The sequence below is a fragment of the Primulina tabacum genome, chromosome 16 (assembly GCF_025594145.1).
Source record: "Primulina tabacum isolate GXHZ01 chromosome 16, ASM2559414v2, whole genome shotgun sequence".
NCBI classification, from domain to species: domain Eukaryota; kingdom Viridiplantae; phylum Streptophyta; class Magnoliopsida; order Lamiales; family Gesneriaceae; genus Primulina; species Primulina tabacum.
Window position 1 is genome coordinate 3,976,486 of NC_134565.1, and position 20,725 is coordinate 3,997,210.

The 20,725-nt window shown below is 36.3% G+C and overlaps 1 protein-coding gene across 1 annotated transcript in view; it reads right to left on the bottom strand.

Annotated features, from left to right (window-relative positions):
- LOC142529084 (midasin-like) overlaps nt 1-20,725 on the bottom strand; it is a 51,287-nt gene that overhangs the window by 22,037 nt on the left and 8,525 nt on the right. The window contains 28 exon segments of the mRNA XM_075634476.1: nt 60-267; nt 406-570; nt 1,122-1,187; nt 1,267-1,356; nt 1,449-1,549; nt 1,696-1,794; nt 4,695; nt 6,067-6,213; nt 6,626-6,699; nt 7,456-7,606; nt 8,589-8,643; nt 8,709-8,902; nt 9,525-9,830; nt 9,926-10,030; nt 10,176-10,190; nt 10,192-10,372; nt 10,455-10,522; nt 11,181-12,560; nt 12,562-12,963; nt 13,049-13,174; nt 13,261-13,437; nt 13,526-13,582; nt 13,674-13,802; nt 13,883-13,979; nt 14,062-14,146; nt 14,233-14,358; nt 15,369-15,447; nt 16,054-16,173. Of these exon segments, the coding sequence (XP_075490591.1) occupies nt 60-267; nt 406-570; nt 1,122-1,187; nt 1,267-1,356; nt 1,449-1,549; nt 1,696-1,794; nt 4,695; nt 6,067-6,213; nt 6,626-6,699; nt 7,456-7,606; nt 8,589-8,643; nt 8,709-8,902; nt 9,525-9,830; nt 9,926-10,030; nt 10,176-10,190; nt 10,192-10,372; nt 10,455-10,522; nt 11,181-12,560; nt 12,562-12,963; nt 13,049-13,174; nt 13,261-13,437; nt 13,526-13,582; nt 13,674-13,802; nt 13,883-13,979; nt 14,062-14,146; nt 14,233-14,358; nt 15,369-15,447; nt 16,054-16,173 (4,804 nt within the window).

A 20,725-nucleotide genomic window follows, 5' to 3' on the forward strand; every position in this document is an offset into this window, starting at 1 on the left:
TCAGAGGAGAAATGAGCTTGTAACATTTAACTGTATATATGAAATTGAGTATAAAAAACCTTGAATAATTTCACACGAGCGAATCACATCCCGTAGATTAAACTCCCAAGGGGAACCCTGTTGACCAAATTTGTGGTATACCATGGTCTCTTGGTGTAGTCTTTCATTAAATGCCACCAACTTCATCAGCAAAGATTTTTCAATTGATGGAAACAGTGAGCAACAGATGGAAATATAATCTTCCACAACTAGCTCATCAACATAAACCTAAAACCAATTGGAAGAGGAAAATCAATTCATCGATATAAGTCAGTAACAATTGAAAAACTGAAGAGTTTCTACTGAACAATTTTAGCGTCTTCAATCTAAAACTCTCATGGTATTCAAATGTAAACCAGGGTGTACCTTCGTGAATCTATTGAGAAAGGACTTCGGAAGACCCTTCCGCCCCCCTCCTTGACAAGAAGGATTTTGACATGCAAAAACTCTGAAAGATGTAGGGCATTTGAAAGAACGACCCAGTTCAGGAATAAAAACTTCAGACCGGTGGTCCAAAATAGCATTGAGGCCCTAATTTACATAGTCAAGTTCAAGTACAACATTAGTAATTATTAAGCGAAATATAGGAATATATAGTCAAATCAAGGAGTGTTTTAGATGTTTACAATCAAAAGAATCTTTCTTTTTTATATAAAAATAGGCTTTAAAAGCACTTTTTAGAAGCTAGAAAATGCCACTCTTCGGCTTCTGCTCTAGCTTTTCATTATATTGGGAAAAAAAACTCTTTTCACCAGTATGCACTACATTAAGAATGCCTGCTTTGTTAAGGAAAGCACATAAAAATTAAGTTCAATAAAATATTTTTAAAATTATGGTTCATACATCGAACTAGCCAGATGAGAAACAGCATCTGCCATGTTCATAACCAGTTATGGGAAACAATAATTGAAAATGCATTTCATTATGGATTAATCTCATTCAAGCAACTAAGATAAATGGAAATGAGTGAGCTCGGGTTTACAGAGATAAGTGAGGGAGAATAAATCTAGGTAAATAAATAATTCAACAGAAAAGTTAAATGAAGGTAATCCAAGGAGGACCACAATAACCACGGGTAATACCTCCAAGACAGATTGTGGAGCAAGGTTCAGTTCATCCAGCAGAACCCATGATCCGTTTTTCAGGGCCTGGGTTCACAAGACATAATAAATTGCATTTCACAATCAAAACTGAAGAAAAATCATGAAGAAAGACCAGGTACCAAACCTGAAGCAGTATTCCTTCAGACCAGGCAAACTGTATCCCTTCATCACTTTCAACTGGTAAATCTGACCCCAACAAGTCCATGATATCAGTCTGCGGCATAAATTCAATAAAAATAATTTAACACCTTATAGAGACATAACAGAAACAAAAGCAGTACAAGTTTATAACCAACAGTTCACCACCTGCTCGGACAAGTTTATCCGTACAACTACATGTCCAGAGGCTCTGCCAAGGGCAACAATTAAACTTGTTTTCCCAACACCTGGACTTCCTTCCAACAAAACTAGTAAAGCATGGAAACCAACGAAATTAGGAATCTTAGCGTATAATGTAATTGAAAATTAAGTTCGTTTGGGGACTCCAAACACACATCAACTTATCGGCAAAGAACACAAATATGTGATAATATAATTCATATTAGGAAAATACCAGGCTTGTTAATTTGCATAGCACGCAGCAACCTCAAGGTATTCCTTCGAGTGGTGGGGGCCATAAATTCAAATCCCTCCACATCAACATTGTCGGTACCTGAACAAGATAAATAAGGATGCTTATGCAATCCAACTAATGAATTATCATATGAAAAGACTCTGCAAATACTATCGACAAAGTTCGAATTGCATATACTCAAGTGTGACCAATGAATAGGTGATTTCCTGTGAATAAACTCAAATATGCGATGCACCCCATTCTCACACGACTAACCTAGGAATTTTTTTCTGCCCTACAATAACTCTCAAGTTTCAGATCAACGGAATATTTTTGTTCAAAGATAGATTCAACCAGATTAACATTTCATTGAGTGTACCTGGAATAAGAAATTTTTTATGGAAAACTGATTTTTTTTTTTGAGAAAGAAAACTGATTATATAATCGGAAAGATAAAAAAATCCAGAAAATTATAGAGGAAGTACTATTACCAACTACATGGAAACTATGGAAAGAAACAATTGAACCTTTGAAAGATCCCAAGGAAGTACTATTCCCAAGTACTTGAGCCAGCATTTAAACAGTAAAATTCTGGTAACCGATGCTCTGCTCTTCCGGTCGTCTCTTACAATCTTGAAAAACACCATTCTGCGATTTGTTACTTTACGCAATCGTTGACTCATTTTTTTCCGTGAAGTCTGAGTTAATTCCCAATCTTTCCTCATTTAGATTGCAGACTCTGAGCAATCTTGGGCCTCAAATTTTCGCTACATTCCATCGCGGACTCTTTGCGTACTTTGGGCTAAATACCCAGCCCATTTAATCGCAAACTGTCTGCCATCTTTGGTAAATTCCGGGCCCATTACATCGGTTGTCTATGCTCGTTCCTTTTAAGCCTCAAAATTTGACGATGTCAACCTCTAAAGATTCCACTCAGTCCGAGGAAGAAAACTCTAGCATGCTAATTGGAGATTTACAGAATATTCGGACAAATTTTCGATTGGATGGAAAAAACTATATCAAGAGGTGCAGACATATTTGAAAGGAAATTGAAGACTCATCCATCTTCTGGCAATGGACCGAAAGCAGGTGAGAAAGGCTTTGAAGCATGGGATGAAATTGTTTCTATGGTCATGTCATAGTCGTGGGACAAAATGGATCCGAGAATCAGTGACACGGTTATGTTCTTGACTTCTGCTAAAGTTACATGGGATTCGGTGCGTCGAACCTATTCCAAGACTCGAGACACAGCTCAAGTTTACAAAATAAAAGTCAAGGTGGGATCACTTACGCAGGGTAATAAACCTGTCACAGAGTATGCAAATCAGTTGGAAAACTTATGGCAGGACCTTGACCATTACAGAATCATTAAAATGAAGCATTCTGAAGATTCAACTGCTCTCAGAGACTTTATCGATAACGACAAAGTGTAGATCTTTTCGTTGGCTCAAACTTTGAATTTGCTCATGTTAGAGTTCAAATTCTTGGGAATGATGAAGTTCCATCGTTGGAGGAAACAATTTCCTAAAGTGCTGGAAACTTCATGGCAGACCACGTGAAGGGAAGGGAGAGGAGTACAACAGCCTGGATACACTGGGCAGGTCAATCTTAATATTGGCAAGCAAGAGCACGAAGCATATATGAGGCAGATTGGCCTCAGGAAGAAATTGATGAGTGATAAACTATACAGCTACTGACCACATGGCACACTCTTCTCTTATGTTCACCACTTAAAACACATTGTCCTAGGAATCGGAAAATAGCCATAGTTGATGGTTCTCTTACAACGGTAGCTCGAATTGGTGATGAGTTTGTTAGTTATTTACTTACATTAAGAAATGTACTCCATGTGTCTGAGCTATCAACGAACCTAATATCCATTCAAAAGCTTACATCTGATATGAATTGTAATGTCCTCTTTTATCAAGGTTCGGGGAGGAAGATTGGACTAGCTAAGGAGGTTAATGAACTTTATATCTTTGAGGAAACCGGTACCAATAAAACAGCTTCATCATTTTTCTCTTCTTCGTCAAATAAAAATAGCATTTGGCTTCAACATTTTAGATTAAGGCATCCTTCTTTTGGAGCTTTAAAAGTTATGTTTGCGTTTTTGTTCAAGGGTTTAGAAAATTAACACCCTCACTGTGATGTGTGTGAGTTTGCTAAATACAATCATGTATCATTTCCAATCAGTAATAAAAAAAGTTACATCTGATTCATAGTGATATACTGGGACCCTCCAATGTTTTGAATATTTCAGTATCTCGTTGGTTTGTAATATTTGTGGAACATTGCACCCGAATTTAAGGGATTTTTCTTCTCAAATCTAAAATAGAAATCAGTTGTGTTTCAAAATTTTCAAAAAAACATCCAGAATCAATCCGGGCTTAAAATAAAGAGATTGAGATCAAATAATGCTAGAGATAATTTCAACCAAGCCTTATCTCCATATCTTGAAAAAGAAGGTCCTCACGCATTAATACTCCATAACAAAATGCAGTAACGCAAGAATAGTCTTTTAGCCACTACTTGAGCACTTCTCTTTCATAAAAAGGTCTAAAACAATTATAGGAGAGAAGCAGTATTATCTGTTGTTTACATTATAAATTGACTACATTCCAAGGTCTTGGATTTAAAACACCATTGGAAATTCTCTCTCAATTTTGTACAGACCTAAAATCACCCAATAATCTATCGTTATGAGTCTTAGGTGCATTGTGTTTCTTCACATCCATGGTCAAAAAAAAAAGGAAGCTTGATCCTAGAGCTTTAAGGGTATCTTTTGGGAATGTTCATCAACCAAGAAGAGATAGTAGGGTTATCATCAACTTACAAAGAGGTTCTTTGACTCTGTTGATGTCCCCTTTGATGAAGAAAATTCTTATTTCAGCGAGCGTCGTTCCCAGAACGAGCACCTATAGTCTCTGAGCGATGATGACATAGATGCATTCTCGTAGGACTAACCTCAGCCAACTGACCTCCAACAGTGACTGATTCACCCTCTGCTTCCAAGAGCTTATTTGAACATATGCGCTTTAACCAGGTTTACTCAAAAAGAGGAAGAAGGCCAACGCTGATCCTGAACAGGTCCAAGAATCCTCTCCCTATTCTACAACTGAGGTATGTTCTGAACCTTAAATCTCAGCCTCACGTTCCGTCCAGAATAATGATCTACCCGTTGTTTTTAGAAAAGGAACAAGAGAGTGCACCAACCGACTCCTTTATCCTATGGCAAAATATGTTACCTTAAAAAAAATCACCTTCACATGAGAGTTTTTTAACGAATTTAAACACTCTATATTCCCAATATTTTTCTTTGAGACTTCATCTGATGAGAATTGGAGCCTTGTTATGAAACATAAAATGCAGGCTTTGAAAAAAATCAAATGTGGGAGATCACAACTGCCGGTAAAGAAAATGTGGGATGCAAATGGATGTATACAGTGAAATATAATTCTAATGGTTCCTTGGAAAGATACAAAGTCGGGCTCGTTGGAAATGGTATACACAAACTTATGGGTGGATTATCAAGAAATCTTTGGTCCAGTTGCCAAGATGAATGAATAGAGATTTAATTTTGTTCTCTCTCGATGCCAACTTTAACTGGAGCCTAGATCAATTTGACGTTAAGAATGCCTTCTCACACGGCACCTTGTAGGAGGAAATTTACATGGAGATTCCACCAGGATTTCAAGGAAAATGAGAGAAGGGTATAAAGTTTGCAAGTTAAAAAAAGCTTTACATGGTCTCAAGGGATCACCAAGACCGTGATGCTCAAGTCAGAGTACAAGAAAAGTCAAGGAGACCATTCACTCTTCAAGCACTCAAATTCAGGGGGAGTCACAATCCTCCTAGTGTACGTATGATGAAAACTAATACGATATCAGATTAGCATGATTGTGTAGACATGAATCCCAAAATTCCAGCTATTTCTTTTCTAGGACTCTTGCCATGTAGGTTTACATATACTTGTACAAACGTTTGAAAGTATAAACAAGAAATTTTTACCTCTTTTTAACAAAGATGTTACCCATCAACCATATATTTCTTAATACATTTCATTTCTTATAAAGAAATATTTATATTTCCAAAACTTAATCAACTTTGTGCAGGTACCAGCATAATATACACAATCTATAATCTGATTTTAAAAAATTTAGAATGAGCCATACAACATCAAGTGATTTTTCTGTTTAGTGTAGATCATAATCAAAAGTCGATTGTTTAATCAAGAATAATTAAAAAATCAAGGAGGCAGAGTGGCAGACATATATTGACTCCTTAATTTTTACAGGAAGGACTTATTTTAATTATAACTTCCATGTCAAGGTAACAACTTCATATGTTTTCGGAAAAATTTGAGTTATATACCTTTCTTATATAGAAAGGATGGATTCCAAATAGATTGTCACACTCCATGTTATCGGCCTGAATTAGAACTGCTGAACTTCCAGAATCAGCCCAACCATAGTCATTGAGGCTGTCAAGAATTGAGGAATCGGAACATTTCCTGTCGTCCTGTATCAAGGGACAGGAAAATTAGCATTTCATAAAATAAGCTTTACGGTAAAAATTTAACATGATGGAAGATCTCTAGCAAAAACATTTTTTAAATAGCATAGGACAAGCTCCTATCCATAAATTGTTCAGATAAGACTTCATCTTGTATGATATACAAACAGAAGAGCATTTATTTCTAGCATTATAAATCTCTGTTGGCTACAGCTGGCAATGCAGTTCAGATGCTCACTAACAATTAACTACAAAGAAGGCAACTTTTGAGGGAATAACACATGAACAGTGACAATTTGGACATTGACATTTCTTATTTTCCAGATGAGAAAGTCATTTAGATTTTCTAAGTAGTACTTATAAATTAATGTGTTCCGCCCCCACAACACAAAGACTAGACTATAAGAAAATAATTCACCTTGAGTTTATTCTGAAGGAAAGAAAGACATTTGAGTCTCAGCTGTGCAGTATCAGTTTTGGATATATTTGTACCTGAAGGGCATAGAGAGCGAAGGACAGAAGAAATTTACTGCAGATATCATAACAGAATCAGCTAAAGCAATGACTCAGCGGCTATAGTTGGAACAAGTATCAAATGACCAAATCAAAGAGAGATATCCTTATACTGATACAGTGATACCACGATAATCCACTCACCAGAGAACATTTCTCAGATGAAAATCAATTAACTTTAAGAAATGGACAATAGCCCCACTCATTACAGATAAGGTAGAAACACTAAATCAGTTATGAGACAAACTTTAATAATTTTCCATCAAAAGTTGATCTATCAACATCTTCCTGATCAAGCCTCGCGATTTACTAAATAGCGCCCAAAAGATCACAAAAGAATTGACCTACAATCTGAATTCATTACCACCCATAAACACATTACAATAATAATAGTTTTCCAACAGGATTTCCACCAGGATCAAGGCAATTAACCATCAAAGTGTAACAGTAATATTATGAGATTCAAGAGTTATTAGAAGACAAGAAAGCCTCAACATAATCAAAAGTTGATGGAAAACAGATTTCACCCCAGTTCTCTCACTTCTCTTCAACATATTATACAAAGCAGAAAAAGTTTCTCCACTTCCTTATTTATAAACACCAATATATTGTCTGCCTATGTGGTAGTAGCAGAACAAATGTATGAGGTTGCAACATCATTTAGAGCTTGGTCCCGGTAATATTAATAAAATTCTCAAACAGCTATATTAGTTCGAGCCACCAGAACACATATACCTAAACTAAGTCCATCCAAGGCAACTAGGAATGCTCCATGAATAATTGCAGATTCAGCTGGCAAACTTCTTTCAGTCGCATTGATAAAAGATACCCAGGACAAGAGATCTCTCACAGTAAGTAATATTCCTGTCCGTAACATGTTGAACCACTGAGAAAAATAATTAGATTAAGTTAGAACGAGAACTGAGAAGATAAGTTTCCAGAAGAAAAATACTGCCGTAATTGTAATATCAGTGAGGAATGAATTTCACATAAAGGATACAATAAGTTAGGAAGAATAAATATAAAATTGAACCACAATAAAGTATGTCTTAACAGATGGCATGGACCAAGAAATCCAAGATAATTAGCACTTGAAATCCTTGACCACGCTTGTTAGTAAACATCTCAAAACAAAAGGATCCACTGTTAATGCCTTTAATCAGGATACAGCAATAAATTTTCAGACTGAAAATGAAAGGGCAGCAACACACAACATGCTGACCATTGCCGCATTCTTTAAAATGAGGCCACTCTCCACCACGCATCAGCACTTCACACTGCTCATCTTGTTTAGTAATCTCTCTTCAATACTATAGAGCAGCAGTTTGTGTTGCTATCTTAAATGGTGAGGTGAAATGGAGGTGGACAAAAGAACAGGTGATGACAAGAGATTGAACAGTGACGAGATGAACAGGGAGTTAAGACGGTGCAAAATAAGTTAGTTCTCTCTAATGTTGAAATTAACATTTTAATGAAACATTAAACTATTGGCTGAAATAAAATTGAAAAACAGGGCTGAACACAAATTCTTTTTTGCTCTCTTCTTTTTAGAGTTACCGTACGAGCGACTTGAAGTTGTGAGTGCCGTGCTGATGGAAGGATATCAGACCTTTTTTTAATCTCAGACGAATAGGGCTATCGTATCATGTAGGAAAATGAAGGAATAGGATAGACATTTTTCTTATCTCTCGATGGTATAGACTAGGACAATTTACAGGATACAGTCCTAATACATGGATTTAAGAAGCATATTTAAGCGAGAATTGCAATCACATAGAAAAGGAAAAAAATATTGGTACATTCTCTAATTTTGTGATGAACAGCATGAATAATAGATAAATATAGCATAAAAATAGAAATCAATATACCTCCCAAAAATTTAGCATGATACTGATAGTCCAAGAAAGTTCTGGTTTTGATATTCTGCAAGCAAAGAAGTGTTAGAAAGCCATAAAAATAGTGAATGCTACTTGTTAAGACAAACTTGCCTTTTAAGGGCGATACTCTTAAGCTCCTCAACATCACTGACGGAAGGAACCCATATCTCAGTAAACCTATTACGAAGTGCAAGTGACAATTCTTTTTTGCCATAGTCTCCGCCAGGATTCATTGTAGCGAGGAGGAAAAATTTGTCATGAGCAATTATATTCTCAAGATGAGAGCCTCCTTTCTCAGCCAATGACTGCAGGTGTGAATAAAAATAGCATAGATACCAATTAAAGTTTATCTAAACATCATTGACTATGCCATCACAGCAAGAACTTTTTCGATTTACTCAACGAAGGCATACAACATCCCCCAACTAACAAAACACAGTTCTTGAACTCCTCCTGTTCCAATAAAACAAGGAAATAATATATTCATCACTCCCATTTTTATTCCTATCATTTTTCAATTTTCTCCCAACCAAATGTAAGCATAATAATCTATTGAAAACGATGCACTTTACGCAGTGTAAGTTCAGAATAGCTATCAATATTTTCCTTGGTTTTTTTTACTACAACTGCAAATGCCAACTTATGCTAGAAGGAGTAAAAATTCACAATTGCAGTGACAGCAGGTATCTAAGCTAGACAAAATGTAAAGCACATTGAGAAATAAATCATAAATCACGAGTATAAATGGTGGGGATGCAACAAGTAGTCAAATAATTTGAAATCAAATAACCCAGTTGCAAACTTTCAAATATTTAAGATTAAACAATGAATGAGAGATCCAAGAATAAACAATGACAGACAAAAAAGCACTACTTACAAACAGCTAGAAAATGGTGTGCGAAAAGGAGTAAATTATGGATAAATTACCAGTTTTCTTTCCGGTTCCAAGACGCTGTTTAATCTTTCAAGCACACTATCTTCAGCTAAAGAAATCTCATCCAAGAGAAACAGGTCACCTCTCTTCATAGCTTCAACAAGAGGTCCATCCTGCCACGTAAATATAGTCTGCCACGTCTGATGCAACTCACAGAGGTTCCGATAGATTTTTTCTATCCGAGCTACTTCATTGTCGGTTACTTCCGGATGAGAAACATGTTTCGTTCTATATTTTTGCATTATAACATTGAACTTATGAAGAGTCTGTGATGCTTGGTTAATGTCCATAAAAATTTTCTGCAAAAGAGAACATTACAATAATGATGGAATTTACCAGTCAAAATAAGAAAACCTCCAAGTAAAAATCAATATATATACAGAGATTAACATACAGCCACTCCAGGGAAATGAATAGAAGCCTTTGAATTGGTGAACTGTTCACAAAGCTTTTGAAAGTCTACAGCGATTCTTGATCTCTCTCGCACAGGGTAAAAACCCTAATCAACAATAATCAATAAAAGTTAACATAAATTTTACTTCATCAAAGGTGCTACCCACATGTCACAAAAATCTAGAGGCAGCAAGAGAAGATCAACAACAAACGGAAACATGAAAGTGATATGAGGAGAGTATAGGACGAACTCCAAGAAAATCTGAATGTTTCTGTGTATTGATGGCAATTCAATATGTGCAGTTTCAAACCCAACTTGTCACTAAGCAATTGGCAAACAGTTGTTTTCCCACCACCAGTTTCACCAACAAGGAGAACAGGTTCACGCATCTTATAACAGCGCTTGACCAGAAAATATGTCCTCCGCATACTTTTGGTCAAAATAATTCTGAAAAACAAAAGATAGAAACTCAGTAAATATGACGGAGAGATCTCACAACTTATGTACAATTACCAAGGCAGAGACTTACTCCCCGGCGTCTTTCAAATTTTCTGAGCACTCTTTGGACATCATTGTGCAGTACTCATCTTCAGTTTCCTGAATTATTAGAAAAACCAAATCAATGATAACTCACTCTCTCACTTTAATAGTTTTCTTTGAACTTGCAATCATATACAAAAATCATTCTGAATATCTAAAAAGAATACCATCAAGAGAAACCAAAATGAAACCATCATTCCATGATTATATCTCTTAACACTAAAGTTCCAGGTGTTTAACATATTTTCCTCAACCCTCAAAAATCGATGCGAATATCAGGACGTGTTTGGTATAGTTCTAAATCACCATAAAGTTCACTCAAGAAACTAATTAATAAGTCAAATATACATAGGCATAAAATTCTAAAACGTGATCAACTTCAGAATCTTGGCCCATTTTACCCACATAGCATAGAAATTACATTAGGTGTGTCTCATCTAACAAAAAATGTATGCATTTCTTCCTTTGTTTTTGGAGACAAAATGCATGCATTTCAAGTTCAGTTCTTCAAAAAAACTCATATCCAACCAAGAATCATGATGGCGCAGACTCTACAAGAGAAGTGCTTTTAGCAGTTTACAGTTATAAACCTACCAAACAGCACAAAAAAAAAACAGCACAATTCAGTAAAAGCAGCTCGGTTATCAAAATCCAACAGTTAATATATGTAGTGGATGTAAATAATTTCATTGGGAATGGTTTCAAAATTACTCACCGGCTCGTACAAGTCATCTTCAGAAAGTTTAACCTTCAAATGCCGCTCCAGAACTTCTTTAACAATTGTTTTCTCAGCATCATCACGCAGTCGTTCAGCCATTAAATAATAACCATCATGAGCTAGATCTTCATAGGAGCTACCATATTTTCTGAAGCGATTAGCCCATCGAAATAAGTCACGTGGAGTTATAAACCCATGTTTTCCAGCAAAAACTTTACTACTCTGCCTGTGCAGTTGCAACTCTTTCATTACATTAACCATTTTTGTAGCATAGCTTCCAGGAATCATGCACTTCTTCTCCAAGATCGTGCTCAACTCCTCTTGTGGAATTTCATCAACATGAATCTCCACAAAACGGTTGCGAAATGCTCGAGAAAGCATCTTGCGCCCTCCATAAACAAGGGGTGGATTTTGAGTGGCAAAAAGCATAAATTTTGGATGAGCACGAATAGTTTCAGACAATTCAGGAACAAAAAGTTCCCTATTATCATCAAGTAAGCGGTTCAGTGCTTCAAGCACATCAGAAGGAGCTAAGTTAAGTTCATCAAGAACAATCCAATGACCTTTCCGAACAGCTTTCACGAGTGCTCCCTCATGGAAAATAAGCTTTCCACTTGCATCAGTAATATAAGATCCAAGGTACTCCTGAAGATCAGTGTGTTCGTGGTTATTGATTCTGACAAAATCATTACCAGTTATTTTGGCAAGAAACCAAACCAGGCTAGTCTTCCCACTAGATGTTGGGCCCTGCAACAAGACAGGATATCTTTGGATAAATATTGCTCTGGCAAGGTTCTCAAGATGTTGTTCAACGCTCTTTGTTATAACGTAGCCATCCACACAGTTTCTTTCAACCTTTAAGTACGAATCAAAAGGGATCTGAGGAGGAAATTTTCCTCCCAATAAATTTTTGCAAATTAAGTCGTTCATTAACTTTGCACTAGAGTCATCTAATAAATTTAGAAAGAACATTGAAAACCCATCATAAATGGATCTTTCAAATCCAAAACTTTGTTTTGCCTTTGTAAAGTATTCCATTGCCCGGTAAAGGGAACGTAAACTATAATGAGGCTTCTGATTAGCCCCATCCTGCAGCCTTTTTTCATATTTCTTTGCTGCCTTGTAGAATTTCACAATTTTACTTATCAATCTTCTGTTTGAAGGATCATCATCCATAAACTGATTAATAAACAAAAACAAGTCCTCATTAACCAACTCGTTATTCAACACCGATTCCTCATTATCTAACTCATCATTCAACAACACATCATCAACAAAGTATTCAGTGAATCTGCCCCGAATAGAAAGTGGCAGATCTCTTTTGCCAGCATCAGTCGCAGGATTCATGCAAGCGAATATGCGAAACTTGGAATTCCTAGTATACATTATGCATATCACCCCGTTCTGTCAAGCATACTGACCCTTTCTCATCTTCAAGGACCCCAATAACTCGCTGTAATATCTCTGGAGGAGCCAAATTTACTTCATCCAACAATATCCATTCACCATTTCTCAGGGCCTTGATAAAAGCGCCTTCGACAAATGAAAATACCATTCCATTAGATACACTCACTTGAGCATGAGCATTTTCAAGTTTCACCGAGAAATTTTCCCATGCTTTCAGTAGCTTGTTACTTAAAGGTCTCTTTCGCTTCTCACCAGGACTGGATTTTCCTATTTCAACAACCTTTTTGAGGACTTTCTGAAATCCACTTAATAAATGTTTCCATTTCTTAAGAAATAACTTTTCCCTTAAATTAGAAAGGAAGCCATCATTATCCTAGAAATAGAACATTAGCACATAAGTAATTATTTATAAGGAAAAAAAGAAAGAAAGAAAGGAAATACACTATGGTACATGGTACCTTTGACGAAAATGTATTACTGAATAGATTTTCAAACTCGTGATAAAGTGGAATACAAACAACCCGTGCATCCACAGGTTTGAAACCCCCTAAAAGATCAGCAACATCACTTTGCTGACTTAAGTTCTGAAACGCGAACAGCATAAGCATCACTCATGAGCATTCAAAAAACTTGAAGCCATCAGATCAAAAGAGTTCAGACTTTAACTTACCAAAACGGTAAGTTTCTGATGAATTCTCGTGGCAAGAGTCTGCACAATAGTAGTCTTCCCAGTACCAGTTTCACCAACTAAAAGCACAGGCTCATTAAACTCAACAGAGCGGGCAATTTTCTCAAGAACATGCACCGAACTCCGAAGCTGAACGAAGGGCTTCTTGTCATGTTTGAACTGTAACATAGACCACTCAAAAAGGTTGACATATAGCTTCAAATGAAAATATGATGAAGATGAAGAATATCTCAAATGCATCGCTTACTGCAATTTCATTATATTTAAGGCTAACCCGTCCAACTTGCAAACCAGAGCCTAATTCCTGTATGCTCAAACATCAAAATTTTGAAAAATATTTCTGGAGCAGTGGAGAAAAAACATGCACACATGCATCATATCATGAATAGAAAAACCTGTATAATAGGCTTGTTAACAGGATATAGTGATTCAGCAGCTGAAACGGTCCACAACTTTGCAATCTCTCTCATGATGGCCAAACGATTCCCAACTGAAGTATTGAAGGACGCAAAAACATCTACAGCCTGAAAAGATCAATTCCAGACTTACAGCCAAATGCTCCACAAAACATTTGTTGATGAGAAAAGCAATAGATGTATCCAACCTCTTTATAGATACAGTTGCATGCATTAGCTGAGAGGCTGTCCTGATCAAAGCAAAAATCCAAACTTGCGATTCTTTTGCACAGCTTGAGAAGATCTCTTTTGTGGTAGATGAATAGCTTAGTTATAACTCATTGCGAAAAGAAAAAACAGAGATTTAAACCACACCAGAATGTTCTACCTTAATGTGAATCTGTCATGATAACTCAATGAGTCCGTCATACCCTGTTGATGTCTCATAAGCTGGACGACCCTTGCAAAGGATTCTGAAGAATTTGGAAGAGAAGAATAAAAACTAATTCTGGTTGCAAGTAGCCTAAACTATTCTTATATCAAATAAAATAATGTGAACCTATAATTTTTTGAGCAAGAGAAGCATTCAGCTTCGGAAACCACTTCAACACAACATTTAGAATCTCATCATCTTTCGGAGGGCCAATCATTACCTTCCGCCAAACAGCACCGAGAAAATTTTTACCTATTCCATAATGACAGGATATTAGCAGACTCTTAATTAAATAGTAACTCAAAAAAGGAATTTTCAGTATTTCTTCCACTCAAGAGTATCCATCTGAATACATACAAACCAAGTTAATTATCTGAATGGTTCCTATTATGCAGCCGCACGCAATAGTTTACATATACCCATCATACGAGTAATTAGGCAATTTCAGATTTGATGGAACTTAAATTCCATGCATCTCTCTCATCTAGGATTATGGTCAGAAATAACCGCAGATTTCTTCGTAAGTGATGTTTTCTAAATCTATATTCCTGTCTGTAATATTTTTATCTCAGCTCTATCTAGCATATCAATTTTCTCCACCAAACAAAAATAGAGAAACCACTTCTCAAGGACACAGGAACCCAGAATAGCCTGTTTTACTCAAAGAAATTTTCTGCAGCAACTGTTATTGACTTCAAAAAAGGTGAATGCCAGGCTTATCCTACATCAGATAACATTTTTGGTATGGGACGCTAGACAATCATATGCCAGCACAAATATGAAAAAAACACAAGCAATACCATGACTAAAAATTGCAGAAATAGAAAACTAAACACAAGCTGCTGGCACAATATTTAATTTACCACATGCTTGGTTAATTGATAATAGCAATTTTCTATTTTCATGATTTTAAATTCCCTTGGGTGAACAATTGCCAACTTAGAGCATGAAAGAGTTCATTCAAATTTTTGTAATTAATTTTATTAATCAATATAATATCATTCCTTATAAAAAATAAAAAATAAAAAGAGTTCCTTCAAATTTGTTTCCTTTAAAACAATTTTCTGCTCAATGATAAAATAATATTAAACCAACATACAATATTAATACATCCAGAGGATAAAGGAAAAGTTTTAAAGAACATTTCATCATTTCATAGCCAATGAACAGGTATACAAATATTATGTAACTCATGATATAATTTAATCACAACACATAGATCAATGTCACAAACATTAAGCATGAGAGGAAGTAGAACAAACCTTCCATAAATCGAGATATGTCTATATTTGAGCTTGTTATGGTGGAAAATAACCGAAAATTTCCATTCACTCGTACTGCCTGCACAGTATCTCCATGATCAATACAATTAATAAACATAACCTTGAGCAGGCTTATCACCAACCAAAGCATCCAGTTTCCTAGAACTTAAATAAATTGATTCTATGGGTCCCAAAAAAGTCTTCAAGCTTGTCAAAACCTCGCATTTGTCTTACGCAAAGCATCCCAGTTCAATTCCAAATTACAATGCGTCCACATTAAACACCATTACAAAAATTAAAAAATATTATTATTGGAAGCTTTTGAAAAATCATACAAAGTATACAGGAAATCACGATAAATTTAGGCTATACGTCTTCCAATCGAGGTTCATGGACGCTCACATATGTGGGTTAGGTTCCAAACCAAAAAGCAATAAGACCTCGGAAGACCAAATGTGAAGACCTAAGCACATACCAACATTTCACTAAGTCAAAATTATTTTACACAGTTAAGCTCAACGCATGAGACATTTATGGCTTTTAGTGGATAGACATAATAAAGAACCAATTTAAAAAGTTGATAGTCGTCACACATTATGCGGCAACAAACTTCAATCAATGCACTTGGAAGGTTAACTATAGGCATTCCTTAAGAAGGCAGGGCCCAATAATATGAAGTGCATACCTCCCCATGTCCAGTTGAGAACAGATTTGAACCTTCTAGCAAGGGCAATAAGATGAAAATGATATCTGGAGGTGCTTTATCAATATCCTCAAACACAACCCAGAAACCATTCAGAACTGCCTGGCAATTTTGTTTGAAACAAGTTAGTTACAATATTTCATGGGTTGTTAATTTAACTGAATAAACATTTTTATATCCAGCCACTTAACCCAACGATGTCAAAGTTGGTTTACAAGAGCCTAAGTTCTGAGTTCGAGTCACTACGATTAACAATAATTATTAAAATTGACAGAAAAGCAATCAAAGTATTGGGAAATGATTCTTGTATATCATAGACATAGTGGTTGTACATTAATATATAGACTCTACTTTTACACAAAACCGGAAACAAATCTTCCTAATAAGGAAACTAACAAATAAACTCATAAAATCTCTCTAATACAATAAAAAAGAATATGTTGGCAAATATACAATATTCTAGGAAATCTTCCAACACTCTCCCCTCAACATGGCTTGATGTCACTCATAGCAAGCTTGCCAACCAAATTTTCAAACTGACTTTAGGAAGACCCTTGGTTGTTAGGTAAATAAGGCATGCAGTAATACACCACTAGTCAAATTTTTTCCTTGATGAAATGATTATCTACTTCTACATGTTTTGTTCTGTCATGTAGAACTGGATTATGATCTATAGAAATAGCCATTTTGTTGTCACAATAGAATTTAATTGGTGTCGGTATAGGAACCTTCAACCCTTCCAAAAACCTCTTTATCCACAGCACTTCGCAAAAACCATGTGCAACAAACAGAAATTCTACTTCAGCATTGCTCCTTGCAAAAACATTTTGTTTTTCGCTTTTCCATGTAACCAGATTACCTCCAGGTAGATCTTCTATCATTTACATCGCCTGCCCAATCTGCATCTGTATAGGCCTCCACTTGAAGGTGGCCTCTATTTTCGATTAAAAGTCCTTTCCCAGATGTCCCTTCGAGATATCTCAAGATTCTAAACACAGCTTCGAAATGACTATGTCCAGGTGAATGCATGAACTGAGTCACAACACTTACTGAAAAGTTATGTCGGGTATGGTATGTGCCAAATAGATTAACCTTCCAACTAATCTTTGATAACGTTCTCGGTCCACCACTTCATTAGGTGCTGCAGCTTTCTTTTTTTTTTTTTTGATAGGAAACTAATTTTATTAAAATCGATAAAGATTACATATTCTATGCGGATGAGAATTCCGCAACATAGTTACAAGACCACTAACATAAGGAGACCTTCCAAAACATCAACATAATCAAATCAAGACCAAACAAATTTCCAATCCCTAACTAAATCCGATATACTTAAATGGTTGAATTGGTCCAAGCTGATCGTCCAAGATGCAACCATAAATTTTATTTTCTCCCATACGTTGTCTGTAGACTCTTCCTTATCCATGAAAATTCTGCTATTCCTTTCCAACCAAATTGACCAAAACATGCCGTGAACTATCATAGACCAGAAATTGCTGATTTTGTCGGCTAACGGGCAACCCGAATTAACATGAAATAAGTCTTTAGCTTGTTGTGGAATAACCCATTGAATTCCCAATTCTTCTAACACTCTGAACCAAAGTCCTCGTGCAAAGGAGCAATGCAGTAATAAATGATCTTGGTCTTCTTCATGATTTCTACATAAACAGCACCACTGCGGTCTCATAACACATCCCTTCCACCTTCGCTGCACCGAATCGCATGTAGGCAACTTTCCCAAGGCCACTATCCACGAGAAAATCCTAATCTTTTGAGGGACATTAATTTTCCAAATGTTGTTATAATAGCTGAAAGAGTGGAAAATAGGAGTAGTGAAGAATGAATCATAAAAAGATCTAACAGTGAACAACCCTGACGCATCCCCCAACCACACTCTAAAATCCTCAAGACCCGTCTGCAATCTAACACTCTCTAAAACTCTTAGCAATTCAGTGAATTCGAGTAACTCTCCGTCAGTAAGATCCCTCCTAAATCTGATATCCCAAATAAAAGAGAAACTACCCCCACTACTAACGACTTCAAAAAATTGACTGATAGGTTTATTGGTAATCAAAGAAAGTCGAAACAACGACGAAAAACGGATTGAAAACGAAGACTCCCCCTCCCAAACATCCTCCCAGAAACGAACTATATTACCTTGTTTTGGCACCCCCCTCACTAGTTGATGAAAATCCTGATAAGACCGAGATATACACTTCCAAGGACTTCTAAACGTCGCCTTATCCGCCAACCCCAAATCCCACCCATTATCGTGAATCCCATAAATGCTTTTAATAACTTTTTTCCACAACGACTCCCTTTCCACTGAACATCTCCACCACCATTTACCAAGAAGGGCCTTATTCCTGAGGCTGACATTTCCCAATCCCAAGCCACCTTTATCCTTTGGTTTACAAACCTGCTTCCATCCTACCACATGATAATGATTATCCCCGTCGCCACCATCCAACAAGAAATCCCTCATCATTTTTTCCATCATATTTGCCACCTTAATTGGCACCTTAAACATTGACATGAAATACGATGGCATTGCACAAATCACGGCCTTTATCAACGTAAATCGACCTCCCCTTGACAGGTAGGACTTCTTCCAATTTGCCAATTTCTTATACATTTTCGAAAGGACGGGTTCCCAAAAATCCATCTTTGTTGGGTTACCTCCCAACGGTAGCCCAAGATACTTAATAGGCCACCTCTCTTTTTTGCACCCAAGAGTGACCGCCATTTCATCTAATTCCTCTTCCAAACAATTCAATCCCAGGACCACACTTTTGCCCAAATTAATTTTCAAGCTAGATTTTCTTCCAAACAATTTTATTAAGTCCACTATTGCCAACATATCATTCCGTGATTTTGCGAAGAACAAGGTATCATCCGCGAACTGTAAATGCGTGATTTCAATCTTTTCTTTCCCTACTTCGAATCCTGTAACCTCCTTCGCTGTCCTTGCTTTGTCCACCATCCTCCCCAACACATCAACGACTAAATTGAAAAGAAATTGTGATAATGGATCCCCTTGTCGCAGTCCTCTCCCCTTTAATTTTCCCGCACGGTCTACCATTAATAAATATTGAAAAAGAGACATTAGAATTCAACTTCAAATTGTTTATCTCAAGATGACCGTCTCCAGTCATGATAATGTCAATCAACGTAGACAATTACGATGGGTCACTTTACCTTTGGTGGAATGTTTGAAAAATAAAGTGTGATCAGCTTGGCTTTGTAAAAAACCATGTCTCTTCACCGCAATCCCAAATCGCTCGAACCAAGCTCTAGGGGACTGCTTTAGCCCATACAGGGCTTTCTGCACACTTTTTTTTTTCAAACCTTTCTTCAAAATCCGGGGGTAATTCCATATATACTTCTTGTAAATCTCTATTTAAGAACGCGTTTTTAACATCAAACTGATGAAGTGGCCAGTTGGAGATAACTGCCAGAGACAAAAGTATTCTGATAGAGTTAATCTTAGCAATAGCGGCAAAAGTCTCTTGGTAATCTATACCATGAGTTCTGAGTAAATCCTTTACCTACAAGTCTCACCTTGTCAACACTTCCATCATATTTACACTTTACCGCAAACAACCATTTGCACTCAACTATTTTTTGTCTTTCGGTAGATCAACCACAGTCCAAGTGTCATTTGTCCTAAGAGCATTCATTTCTTCTATCACTACTAATTTCTAGTTCGGATCACCTAATGCTTCCTGGACAGTTCTTGGAACAGACAGGTTAGAAATCTTAGACACAAAGATGTGATACTACTTCTGGAATCTGTAATTCCAACAGTTTTTTCCACAAAGTGTTTATCGGAATCAATTAAGAGATCATAAGCCTTTGGTATAATTTTTGGAACAGGTAACGTGTCTCAAAAATTATCTTCCTCAACCACTATTTTCTCCTCCTGAAGATAATTTGTCTAAAAAAATGACCAATCCTCCACAAATCGGACATATATGCTCCCAAAAAAAAATTTGTGACAGGGTTAAAACATTTATACCCTTTCTTGTTATAACATAGAAGCATAGCCGAGGAAAACACATTTTTCAGATTTTGGATCAAGTTCGAACCGGAAAACATTAGGTATATACACATTACAAACACAACCAAAAAAATTTAAAAGAAGGTTTGTAGTGATGTGTGACGTAGGAAAATAACTTTTTAAGGTTTGCAAAGGTGTATCAAATTTCAAAATTCGAGATAGCATTCTATTTATCAAGCAACATGGAGTAACAAGAGCATCCCTCAAAGATATTTTGTAACATTCATTGAAAACACAATGGCTCAAGCAACCTCAAGTAAATGTCTGTTTTTTCTTTCGGCAATGTCATTTTGTTAAGGTGTATCTCGATAAGTTCTTTTTTTTTTATGAGAAACATAAATTTTATTAATATAGTTCTTTTAACATTACAAGAAGTGGACTAGCGATCCACTGCACCCAAATAAAACCATCTAATTTTAACAATACACATAGGACCAATCCCTTAAAATGTCAAATGTAGAGACTCCATAAAAGTTGTTATCCGCTCCAATCCAATTGGCTAACGTGAACTTGACTTTTCCCCAGATATCTTCCGTTGTTTCTTCTAACTCTTGGAAAATTCTTCTATTCCTCTGCAACCAAATTTCCCATGTA